The sequence below is a fragment of the Talpa occidentalis genome, unplaced genomic scaffold (genome assembly GCF_014898055.3).
Source record: "Talpa occidentalis isolate TD23 unplaced genomic scaffold, MPIMG_talOcc4v2.1 talOcc4.12, whole genome shotgun sequence".
Classification (NCBI taxonomy): Eukaryota; Metazoa; Chordata; class Mammalia; order Eulipotyphla; family Talpidae; genus Talpa; species Talpa occidentalis.
Genome location: NW_023601212.1, coordinates 6,693,639 through 6,706,483, shown reverse-complemented (window position 1 = coordinate 6,706,483; position 12,845 = coordinate 6,693,639). Strand labels below are relative to the sequence as shown.

General features: G+C 54.9%; 1 protein-coding gene across 10 annotated transcripts in view; it reads left to right on the top strand.

Moving 5' to 3' along the window:
• Positions 1–250: 250 nt before the first annotated feature.
• Positions 251–12,845, top strand: part of TCF3 (transcription factor 3) — a 38,393-nt gene continuing 25,798 nt past the window's right edge. For 4 of the 10 annotated variants that reach the window (XM_037504970.2, XM_037504966.2, XM_037504971.2 and 1 more), the window contains exons 1-2: positions 1,002–2,431; positions 5,749–5,821. In XM_037504970.2, the coding sequence (XP_037360867.1) occupies positions 2,360–2,431; positions 5,749–5,821 (145 nt within the window). In that variant the 5' untranslated portion in view covers positions 1,002–2,359. Of the gene's footprint in view, positions 309–1,001; positions 2,432–5,748; positions 5,822–12,845 lie in introns of those variants that run through there. The other 6 variants (XM_037504969.2, XM_037504967.2, XM_037504974.2 and 3 more) reach the window with 4 other exon arrangements.

Below are 12,845 nucleotides of genomic sequence, written 5' to 3'. Positions count from 1 at the left end.
GAGCGCGGGGCGGGGGGCGGAACATGTCTCCCGCCGCAGGAAGATGAGGCAGCGGCGGCGGCCGCGGGCGTAGCGGGCCGGACCGAGCCGACCCGACGCGGGCGGCGGGAGCCGCGGACACTGCGCGCCGCCTCCGCCAGCTCTGCGGCCGCCCAGGACCCCGCGGGGCGGGCCACGCGGGAGGGGGCCGGGGCCACGCGCGCCGCCGCCCACGCACGACCCTCGGGGGCCCGGCGCGGCGCCCCTTTGTCCGGGGGGCCCGTTCATGCCGCCGCCCCCCGCGCTGCTGGCCGGGCCGCGCCGAGCAGGTAACGCGCCGCCACCCCCTGGGGCCGGGAGGCGGCGGGGGCCGCGCCCGCGCCCCCGCGGCTTTGTGCAAAGTTGACCCGCGTCCTCCCCGCGCCTCGGGGCCGGGGAAGTTGGGGCCGGGGCGTCGTCGGGGGCTGCACCCCCCGCCCCTTGCCGGGGGCCGGGCCGAGGGGCGGCGGCTCCCGGCCGGGAGTCATTGTTCTCCAACTTTGCGCGGCGATGGGGGGGCAGGCGACGTGGAGGGGCCGGCGCGCGCGAGGCCCGCGCCGCGCCCCCCCCCGCCGGGCCCGGCACTTCAGGAAACTTTGCGGAGCCCCGGGCGGGGTCTCGGGGGGCGCCGGAGGGGCCGCCCAACTTTGTGGCGGGCCCCCTGCCCGGCGCGGGGTCCTCGGGGCGCCCCGCGAGGACGCGGGTCCGGGCGCCGGAGTTCGGAGGGGAGCGAGGGAGGAGGGGGGAGAGCCCTTTTGTCTGCCGGCGAAGGTGCCGCCGCGCGGGCCGCGGGCTCGGGGTGAAGGGCCGGGCCGGGCTGGGACATCTGCTCCGCGTTACCGCGCGCGGCGGCCCCGGGCGAGAGCGGGCGGCGGGGCCCCGGCGGCGCCGCGGGCTTCAAAGGACTCCCGGGGCCGCGCGCCTGCACCGGCCGGGGCCGGGGGCAGGTTTCCCGGCCGCCTCCCGCCCCTCCCCCCGAGAGGGACGCTTCGTGCGCGAGCCCGTTTCGAGTCCCCCAGAAGTCCCGGTGCCATCCCAGAAGTCTCCCCACCCCCTATAAAAACCTGTTTCAGCCACCCCCCCCCCCCACGGCCTGTCTTAAAATCGGTTTCAACTACCCACAAAAAAGGAGCGGTTTCGTACTCCTCAAAAAAGTCAGTTTCACACGCTCTTCAAAAAAGAAAAACTTGGCGGGGGTGGGGTGGCAGCGCGCGGGGCATCCATTTCACACCTCGGCTCTGGTTGGCAAACAAAGGGGGGTTTCTCCGCTTCTGAAGTTGGGTCTTCCTCGACCTCGGAATCCCCCCGCTGCGGTTTCTCCTTGGTGGCCCCCGCCCCCACCCGGGGAACCCTGGGACTAGCTGGAGGGGCTTCGCCGTCCATCTGGGGGACGGAGACCTGCCTCTCCTGCTTCCTTTTCTTGGGGCGGGATGGGACCCGGCAGGTGGATCCCGCACCCCCATTTCAGAATGAAGCCCCTTGGGACGATGCGTGCGTGGAGGGGAAACCCTGATCTTTGGACCCTTCCCCCCAGGGGTAGGAGACAATGGGTGTTTTCAAAGTTGTTTTAAAATAATCGCCGGATACTTGGGAGTAGAACAACCTCGGGTTGCTTATTGGGGGAGGGGAGAAGTTAAAAGTGGAGGAGGCTTTGTGGGTATATCCCTGGGCGAGGTGCCGCCCCCCCCACCCCCCACCCCCGTCAGTCGTGAAGTGGGGGAGGGGTTTCGCCCTCTTGTGAATTTCCTTCGTTTTTAATTTGGGGGTAACTAGGCCTTCAACAGACTGTGACAACTGTTGGGGGGTGGCTTCACCAGTTTTTCCTAGGGGTGGGGCCTGGGTCGCCCCTCCCCCTCTCCGCGGGTGGGTGGGGGCAGTGAGGAAACCTGGGTGGTTAGAAATGGGAGGTCTGACTGGGAGACAGTGGGGGCTGCTGGCTCGAGGTGGAGGGACTGTTCCCACCCTTAATCCAGTTTATAATTTGCAACTTGAATCCTAGATCATCGCAGAGGATGTTTAGGGCATCTGTATTTGTGCAGCTCAACTCCACCCCCACCCCCAGTGTTCAAACTCCCCAAGGACTCTGGGGAGGGGTCTCCAGCCTCAAAACCCAGAATCCTGGCTGCCCCTCCCCCATACCCACAACTGCTGGAGGGGGGACTCAGGGCTGATGATGGGGCATTTTAAACAGCTCCTCCTCTCCCTGTCTGTCACTCAAACCTCTTTTCTTTCTCCCTGTCTGTGTGTTTCTGTTCTCCCTGCCTCCACTGGGCCACCACAGGTCTGTCTCTAGCCTGAGGTACCCCCTGCTCACTCTGGTGCCCACTGGTGCTGTGGGAGAATGAACCAGCCACAGAGGATGGCGCCCGTGGGCACAGACAAGGAGCTCAGCGACCTCCTGGACTTCAGTATGGTAAGCCAGGACTGCCTCTTCATGTTACCTCCACGCCCAGGGCTCCGGGGAAGCAGCATATGCAGCTATCACCTCCTCTGGCCTGGACTCCAGCTTGTTCAGTGGGCAGGGTGATATCCCCATGACAGTGTGCAGCATTGGGACTCACATCAGCTTCCAAAAGCATCTGCCACCCAGGTGTTTGCCCAGGCGGAGAATGGGTTCAGTCACGGATTTACAGTTGGAGAAACTGAGACCCAGGGGAGGAGGCTGCCAAGAGCCTGCAGCCCCTTCATGGGTCCGCTTGACCCTGGGCACACTATGACCAGAGCCTTCTTGTCTGTAAAGTGGGCTCGATCGGGGTTATTCACTCCCATGTAGATTCACATTAAAGAGAGGGTGCTGAGTGCCAAGAGGACCCTCACTAAATGATCAGAGGGCATAGAAAGTAGGAGTAATGCTCAACTGTGCAGTCCCACAGAGGCTGCTGGGTAGGTCTCCAGGAACCGGTGCATGGGTGTTAGGGAGAAGACTGGGAGGAGTCTTGGGAAGCCTGTGGGTAGCGCTGGCTTGGAGGAAGCGCTCAAATGTTGGGGGGAGGGTGGCATGTGAGAGTGGGTGCTTCCCTGAATTCATGGCAGATGGAGATTCAGGGAGGGTGCTGGCTTCTCCAGAGGTCACCCAGTTCACACAGGCCCAGTGAGGCCAACAATCTGGACTCCCATGGATGCCTGGAATAGGAGGGTACACAGAAAAACCAGGGCCTCCATTCCCCATCTGCAGTGGGCCGCCTGTCAGAGTGTCACGGGCTGTCGGTGTTTCCGGCAAACCCAGGGACGTAAGTGGATGATGGTTCTGTGAATCCTGCCCTGCCCTGCCCTCCCCCAGGATGCACCATTTGATTTCAAACAGGTTAGGGCAGCTCATACCGGGGCCTCGCGACTGAGTTCTGTTAAGTAACAGTCCCCAAACCAAGATGGTCTCAGCTACTGTGCGGAAAAACAGCCCACGGGACAGAGGGCCTCGGTTCCGGAAGGGCCATGCTGGTATTTTTAAGCCCCATTTTATTTTTGCCTCCCCGGATGAGTAACCAGGGCCGTAGCCCAAGCTTGTTTTTTTGTTAAACTGACAAGTCACAGACCATTAGACTGGAACCGACCAGCTTGGAGCTGGGGAGGGCGCGTGGACATAGGCTCTCGCCTGCTACCCCCACCTCAGCCATCCAGAGGGCCCTGAGCCACTTGCCACCTTTTTTGTCCACGGACCTTTCCTACCGTAGCTCAGAACGAGTGACCCATTTCGCAGACGGGGAAACTCGAGACTGAAAGGGGTGAGATACCTGGGTTCTTCCCTCAGAGAGACCCAGAGCTGCATTTTCACCTACCTCATTAGAACAAGGAGAGCGCTGGAGCCAGTCAAGGGGCACAGAGGGCCCCCTCTCCATTACAGGTCACACCCCTCCTTCCGGCCCTCCCACTCGCCCCCAGAGAAATTGAGTTCATTTGTTTCTTTTAAAACAGTTTGTTTTTAAACAGAGACAAAAGATTTTTAAAGGGAAGTAATTTAGGGTTTAAGTGAAGTGTGAGTGGAGACCACTGCTGGGCAGCCCGCAGAAGGCTCAGCCTGCTGGTCCTCCTGTCCCCCGGAGCCCGGGCCCAGAGGTGCCCTGCGGCCATGTAGGCTCCGAGCTGGGGTCCTCCCATGGGCCTGAGGCGGTCCTGGGCCTGCGCACCCGGCTTAGAGGCCAGGGGCAGGAGGAGTGTGACCTGCGGCCCAGCCAGACAACCAGTAGTGATGATGTCACACCCCTCCCAGCCACTCGCTGTGCCCAGGATGCCCGCGCACCTTGGGGTTCACAGTGTCCGGTGTGGTAGAGCCAGGGTCCATTTCGTATGCCAGAAAGCTGAGCCTCCGAGGGGCGCAGGGATTCTGGGCTGATTCTGGGGCCTCTGGAGGACATAGCTCAGTGTCCCCTGTGGTAAGTGACCCCTGGGGAGCAAAACAAAGGGAATGGAGCCCCTATCTCCTGTGAATTGGGATGTTGGCCCTCAGACCTGGGGTCAGGTTGGTTCCAGTCCTGGCTCAGGCTGGCCCCTCCACCACGCAGGCCTCGGTTTCCCCAGCGGGACAGCTGTCCATTGTGGCCACAGCGCTCCAGGAGCTGGGCCAGCTGAGTGAGAGTCACATCTCAGTGCGGTGGGGGGTAGTCCCTGAAAACCCGCCACCACCACCCTGAGCCCTGCAGGAGCACCTCTGCTTGTCACTCCTGGCAGGACCAGATGTGCGGTGACCTCAGTTTCCCTCATGTAGAAGGCAGGGGGGCAGGACCCACTTCCCTGGTCCCTGTTGGGGCTCATGGTGGCACCCCAGGAATCACTCCCATAAATATGCTGGAAGGCTTGGGCGTCTGTCCGCCTCGCTGCGACCAGCTGCATTTAGTCACTCAGGCCGCAAACAGGGTCGGTAAAACCCAACCCTTGGGGCAGGGCAGGGACGTGTTTTGTCTTTTCCCTGGCAAAAGGGTTTGTTGATGTTGGGTTTTCCGGTTAATGCTGCTAAGCTGTTAATCTTCAGGGATTTAACACCCTGGGTATGGGTGAGCCGGGAGGGAGGGACAGAGTGCCGGTCGCGCACCCCTGAGCCGGAAGAACCGCTAAATTGTGTTCGGTGCGAAGCTCGGCCTTTCTCTGGTCCCCCCAGCTTCCTGCCTCTGTCAGTCCCAGTGTCCCCTTTGAATGGGCACCTCACCTTCATCGGGTGCTGGGCGGCTGCTGAGCACAGAGGCTAGCGCGTGGGACACTGACCTGGGTCTCCTGTCCCCTGACCCTCCGGTCCTCCCCATGTTCCCGCCCCACGGGGCTGGGCACTCGCAGGAAGTGGGTGCACTTCCCAGGAAGGGTCATTACGCTGGGCCAGCAGTGGCCGGCAGAGCTTGAACTTCCGCCCCACTTGGTGTGCCCCCTTGAATGTGAATGGGGTTAGATTCTTGAAGTTGCAATTTAAAGGAAATTTCGTATCACTTTTAAGGACAGATAAATTGTATCAGGTGCTTACATTGGATTATCCATCCTACCCCCCCAACAAACAACCAGGTTCTGTTGTCAATCCTGGCTGTTGTCAATCCTGGCAGTTGTCAATCCCACACTGCACACCAGGGCCTGGAAGTCTTCTGGGCAGGTTGCCCCCAGGAGTGCCTATCTGGGGCACCGGGCCCCTTGTCTGCTTTTTTCCACTGGACCATGGGGACTCCGTGGTTGTCTGGAGTCCTCCCTGGGAGAGGGCCCACGGGCATAGCCGCGCCCCAGACTGTACCCCTCACCTGTTTCCCTTTCCTGCAGATGTTCCCGCTGCCGGTGGCCAATGGGAAGGGCCGACCCGCCTCCTTGGCCAGTGCCCAGTTTGGAAGCTCAGGTAGGATCCAGCTGTTGGGCTGTGCATCGGTGGTATCCAGTGACCTGGGACCATCCAGGATTGGGGCAGCGCCAGAACCTAAAGCGGGGGGCGGGGGTGATGGTGTCTGGATACAGGGTCCCAGAGGAGAGGGAGGTATGTTGAGGGTGGTGCCCAGGTGTGCTGGAAACAATGGGATGTTCCTGGGGTCTGGGTCTTCGAGTTCAAGCCTGGACATCTTGAGCAAAACAGATGGGTTGAGGAAGCTGTCCAGTCATGGGTACCAGTGACAAGGCAAGGGACAGCAGACAGGGGCCTGAAGGGACATTTGGTGTGGCCAGGCAGCAGAGCTCAGGAGGGAGCTACCGTGAGGCCAGGGCAGTGGGTCTCTGAGGAGGTTGTGTTTGAGCAGACATGTGAGGGAGGTGGAGAGAGCATTTCCAGCAGGGTCATAGCTTGCATAGAGGCTCTGGGCAGGACCAGCCTGGCGTTTTGGCGGAACAGTGAGGAGGCCTGTGTGGCTGGAGGAGAGCAAGGAAGGGTGAGTGGGGAGGAGGCACAGGCAGGAAGGGAATAGGGCAGGTCCTGCTGGACCTTGTTGACTGCCATGGGCAATCTTTGTTTCACAGGCAGACTGTGTGGACAGAGAAAGGTGCTATTTGTGGAGTCTGTTCTGTCCAGGAGATTTGGAGGGCTCCCCTCAGGGAAACTGGAGCAAAAGAGCCCCTCACCCTCTGGGCTTTAGTCTTTTCTTTTCCTGGGGTCTCAGGTCAGAGCCTAGTCCTTCAATATTGCTGGGATTCTGGATAGAAGGTTTTGTCCTGGAGTGGTCTCCAGATTCCTTTAAGGGATTCAGGGGCTCTGGCTGGAGTAGGAGTGGATTTTGAGGGGTGATTAGTGTTCATAACCCGCCCCCACAGAGAGGGGCACCATATTGCTGCCTCCACTACCCTGCGCTGTCTTCCCCTTGGCCTGAGGAAGTGGCTGCAGGGCTGGCCAGAGTCCTCCCAGGAGTGAGGAAATCCCCGTGGGCTACCCCCCACCCACTGAAAACAGCCCCCTAAAGCCTGGACTGCTGCCACTTCCCTGCCCTGGCTGGGGGTCAGTGCCCAGGGACTTCCTGGAGGAGGTGGCATAGACATGTTCTCATCTACATGTGGACCTCTCTTTTCAGTCTTCCCTTTATACAGTATCCACTTAAAAGACCGGCAATTCCAGTAGCCAAAGCCACGAACCTGTGCACCACTTGACCCCGCAGGGATGTACGACTTGGGACACTGAGCCGGAGCAGGACCCCTGTAAATGTTCTCAGACTGGTTTTGTTTTGTGGTTTCTGCAGTCCCTTCTGGCCCCTTTAAGCACTTTGAATAGGGGAGAGGGTCTTGCCTTGAGCCTACTCCCCCCACCCTCACATCAGGACTGAGTGTTCTTGCTCATGAGCGACATGATGTGATTGGTGTGGTGGGAACCCCCTATTCTGGAGTCACAGCTGGAGACCCCTCCCATTTGAGTTCAAGCAGTTTTTGCCAGCCTGAGCCCTGGGCATGGGGTGGGGGACAAGTCCGGTAGCCCTAAGACCTGAACTGAAGGACTCTCATTGCTGCCACTCACTCCCTCCAGGCACCAGGCAGGCTGAGCCTCAGTGTTCTTGTCTGTATGACTTGTCTGCCCATGGGCAGAGGAACAGGCAGGGCCACGGGAATGAGGGTGCTTGGTAAACTGAGATGTGGGGTTCATGGGGAAGGAGGGTCCTGGCCCAGACTCAAGAAGGGGGCAGTCTCCCAGCTCTGAGCTTCCCTCCACACCTCTTCCCCAGTGGAGCTGGAGACACCGGCTCTGAGGGGAGTTCGGTGGTCCGTCAAGGAGGTGACCCCGGGAACATCATTCTCTCCTAGAGCCTTGATGCTTTCATCAGTGTGGTGGCTGCTACCCACTCCCAGAGCTCAGTCTTGGGGGATACCACCACTGGCGAAGTTTCCAAATGCTAGAGGTACCACCAGCTACACGCTCCCCGTGTCTCCTCGTGTTCCTGATCCAGCACTTAGTGTTCCAGGCCCATCTCTGAGATACTGAGGGTTTTGATTCCAGAATACCACATAAGGAAATACCACAGTAAAGCAAGTAGCAAGGATTTGTTTGGTTCCCCAGTGCATCTGCAAGTTATGTGTACACGACACTGTAGTCTTTTAAGTGTGCAGTGTAGCGTTGTGCCTTCTTTTTTTTTTTTTTAAAGATTTATTTATTTTTATACAAGAACTGGGGTACAGGTCAGAGGCCCGGGAGGGTGAAAGGATTCACCAGAGACACAGCAGGGAGCAGAACAGGCAGACAGACGACTGCAGTACTTTGCTGAGGGGAGCAGCTGGTACAACAGGACAGGTCCACGGCACCATGTGGAATTCTCGCCAGCCTGCTGGGAACGAACCGGTGCTGCAGAGGCTGCGGACAGCTTCACAGCGCCGCACTCAACCTGCTGCGCCTACGCCTTAATTTTTATTTTTATTTTTATTTTTTTAAAGATTGATTTATTTATGCATACAAGAGCTGGGGCACAGGCCAGAGATGCCGCGCGCGTGTGCGTGCGTGTGTCCCCACCAGAGACAGAGTGGGGAAAAGAACAGGGAGATTGACTGAAATACACTGCTGAGGGGAGCTGCGGGAGAGCCAGGAGAGGTCTGCTGCACCATGTGGGGTGCTCCCTGGCCAGGGTCGAACTTGTGCTGCAGAGGCTGTGGATTGCTTCATAGTGTGGTGCGTTATAACCCCTTGTGCCACCAGGGAGACCCTGCCTTAGTTTTTAAATACATTATTGCCATCAAATGCTAGCCATCATCCAGTCTGTGGGAAAATGGCAACAGTAGGCTTGCTGGGCCCAGGACAGCCACAAACATGCAAATGGGGGGTGGGGAGTGGGCATGGTGTTTGCAAGGTATAGTAAAATGAGGTATGTCTGTATTTTGAAGTCGATGTGCTATCTTAAATTCAGTTTCTACCATAAAATCATCCAGGGCCAGAGAGAAAGGTGTTTCTGAGGGTAAATGAAATAGAAGCTGAGAGACAGGTCCGTTTACCTGGTCTGTGATTTACCTGGGCCATCTGTGTTTTTTGTAAAAGTGTCAGAGAGGTTTCCTGGGGTTATCTAAATTGGAAGATTTTTTTATTTTTAAAGATTTATTTATTTATGCATACAAGAGCTGGGGTGCAGGCCAGAGGTTATGGGGAGGTGAGAGGATTCACCAGAGATACAGTGGGGAACAGAACAGGTGGATCTACTGAAATACACTGTTGAGAGGAGCATCGCGTGAGAGAAAGGAGAGGTTTGCTGGCCATGTGGTTCGGCTCCCTGGCCTGTTGGGGATCAAACTCATGCTGCAGCTGCAGATAGCTTCACAGTGCTATGCTGCTGTGGATAGTTTCACAGTGCTATGCTTAACCCCTTGCGCCACCAGGGAGGCCCAGTTGGAAGATGTTTAAAAGATTGCTTTGCCATTCTCTCCCGCCCTCCCTGCTGGGAATGCCTCAGGCACACATCTCTAAGTGACAGTGTAGCCTCTGCCAGAAACACAGGGTCTGAGGTCAGAAAGCATCAGGATACACTGATGGACTGAGAGAAACAGCGCTCCTATTTTTAATTTCCCCACAGCTATTGGTTGAGTAATTGTGAAGTGCAGGCCTGGAGTGAAATCCTAACCCCTGGGCAGGACAGGGTCCACTTCCCGTCTTGCGTGGGACTCAGGGTTAGCGTGGACATCTGTTTCCTCAGGTAGGTTTCTGGAAGGCGACCTGCTGCCTGTTGTGGGCGGCATTCATGGGAAATGCCTCTCCATGTCCCTGCCCTTAGCCAGCACCCGTTGCATCTAAATCTCTTCCCTACCAGATTAGGTGGAAAGGACTTTGCCATTTCAGTGGGCACTGATTTGATTAATAACAGTTGATGGGTCATGAAGTTCTTGTTGATGAATTCCTATTACTATCTTGAGCTCCCTGCCCTGTTTTCCTGGAGTTGGATCATCTTTTAATTTTGGCCAACTTTAGGTTGAAAGCATTGTAGATTCATAGAAAGTTACAAAGGAATGTGGAGGGAGCCCCTCTATGCACCCCTCCCCTTGTGTGACATCCTCTGTGACTGTAGCAGAACAGCACATTGGTGTTGACTCTGGTGCAGTTTACCGTGAAGTCCCCAGTGTCCCAGGTTTCTACACCGTGTCGTCCATGCGTGGCATCCTGAAGCCCCCGCCACCACCTTTTTTTTTTTTTTTTTAAAGATTTATTTATTTATTTATTTATTTATACAAGCACTGGGTACAGTCAGAAGCGCGGGAGGGTGAGAGAATTCACCAGAGCCAGAGCAGGGAACAGAACAGGCAGAAGGACCGAAGTACACTGCTGAGGGAAGCAGCGGGCGGCAGGAGAGGTCTGCGCGCCATGTGGGACCCTCCTCCGGTGGCCGGGGAGCAGCCGGGGATCGAACAGGCGCTGCAGAGGCCGCAGGAAGCTTCGCAGCCCAGCGCTCAACCGCTGCGCCACCAGGGGAGGCCCCCCGCCACCACCTTGAGCTGCAGAGCTGTCCATGCCTGCACAACCTCCGTCCTGCTGCTGCCCCTTCATAATCACGCTCAGCCCTCACTTCTGACAACCACAAATCTAGTCTTCAACTCCACAGTATTGTTACTTGTATGGAGTCTTGCAGTATGTAATCTTCTGAGATTGGGGTTTTTTCCTCAGTATAATTCCTGGTGATCTAGCCACCTAATTAACTGTAACAGTGATTGTTACAGTTGCTACCTGGTATTTTTTTTTTTACAGCAACAATAATATGACTCACTAGCCACAATTTATGTTACCATTGTTGAGCACTTAAGTGCCAGGCACCAAACTCAGAAAATTTAGTAAGTTTATCATCTTCATAGGTTAATGAAATAGGTGGTGGTTAAACCTGTTTTACTTTGAGTTTAGTAATCATTCCAATTAACCACCTTTGCTCCTTTCTCGTAGTGGCCTATACCCCTACCCTATATTGGTCTTATTGAGTAACAAGAACTCTTTATGTAGGAAGGAAGGTAGTCTTTTGTCATTTGTATTGCAGGTTTTTTCCAAATTTTTCATTTACAAATTTTGTTACTTAAAGAGATTTATAGTTGTCTCAGTGATTTACAGGTTTAACTTTTTTTTAAAGATTTACTTATGCATACATGAACTGGGGTACAGGCCGGAGGTGTGGGGCGGGGAGGGGGGTGTGTGTTGAGAGGATTCACCAGAGATGGAATGGGGAACAGAACAGCCAGACTGACTGAAATATACTGCTGAGGGGAGCAGTGGGGAGACAGGAGAGGTCTGCTGTGCCATGTGGGTATCTCCCTGGCGGGGTTCGACCTCGTACCGCAGAGGCTGTGGCTAGCCTGCTCTCCTCAGAGATTTTGACACCAGGGAGGCCCTACAGGTTTAACTTTCATGTTGTCTTTTATTGTGACATAGTCTGTGTCATTTGTGGAAAATATTTAAGAATTAGATGACAGTTCATTCTGCAGCACAGATGTGACAATTGTGAGAGTCCCTGCTCCTTGTTGTGTCAGGTAGAGGGGTACAGAGAGATGCTGGAAGGGAGAAATGGGTGCTTTCCAGTCCTTGGCAGAGCAAAGAATGAACAGTAAGAGGGAGGTCAGAACCATAAAGTAAAGGGATTGAGCTACAGCCAATGAGGCCAGGTCCCAGCCAAAGGGTCACTTGTGGGGCTGTTCAGAACATACCTGCTAGAACCCTGGACCCAGAGGCACAAATGAAACTTGCAGCTGTTTGGAGGTACACCCCCAATTAGAGGCATTTATCTGTCAAATGTGTCCTTTAAAGGCCATGAAAGAAAAAGTATAAAACTTGCCCAAGGTCACAGGGAAGAACTTTTTTACTTCTAGAAAAGCAAAAATTTGTTCCTACTTTTAACATTACAAAAGTTTAAACCCCATGCCCTGTAAGTATTGACCATACTCCTTTCACAAAAATTAGTCACTTGTTTGTCACAAAGAAAATTTCTAACATTAAAACAAAGTATAAACATATTCTCTGCAAACAACATGGTAAAACTAGAAATAAAAGACCAGAAAGTAGAAACAAACAGAAAAAAACCTATCCACTTGGAAATATCAAAATTTCTTTTTAGCCACCTTTTGCATTGAAGAGGTAATTAAAACAATCAGATAGAAATCAGGCAGCCATGTCTATACATGGGGAAGAATTGTAGCCTTTGATGTTCTCTTCATTAGAACAGATAGAATGAAAAATGGATGAAGCATTTAAGTTAGGAGGTTATAGAACAACAGAATAAATTCAAGAAAACCTTTCTTGCTGGTTAAAAATGCCTCATAGCAATTCATAAATTGGCAGTTACTCATGAATTTCAACAGTATCATGTGAAGAACATTATAGACAGGGAGTCAAGCAGTATGTAATCTGATGGTAGACATGATTCTCTGGAGATTCATCCAAGTTACTAGCTAGCAGTGGTTACATTGGCTAGCTCAATACCATTCAGTTTTAGTTACTGTAGTTTTTTTTTTTTTTTTTAAAGATTTATTTTATTTATTTATGCATACAAGAGCTGGGATACAGGCCAGAGATATGGGAGGGTGAGAGGAGTCACCAGAGACAGAGCGGGGAACAGAACAGGCAGACTGACCAAAACACACTGCTGAGGGGAGCAGCGGGTGAGACAGGAGAGGTCTGCCACACCATGTGGGTTTCTCCCTGGCCGGCTGGGAATCGAACTCATGCTGCTGGGGCTGTGGACAGCCTCATAGTGCAGTGCTTAACCCCTGGCGCCACCAGGGAGGCCCTAGTTACTGTAGTTAGAGTGTTTTTATGGTCCTACCTCAGTTGTCCTTTCTTAGTGCCCCCAATATTTTCTTAGTGTCCTTTCTTAGTGCCCCCCCCCCCAATATTTTCAGACATACTGATTACTTCCCTGGGACTTTGGAGTAATTATATCCTGTCTCTCTACCCAGCTGTCCCCCCCCCCCCACAAACAAACAAACAGAAAACCCTATTGGGGTTT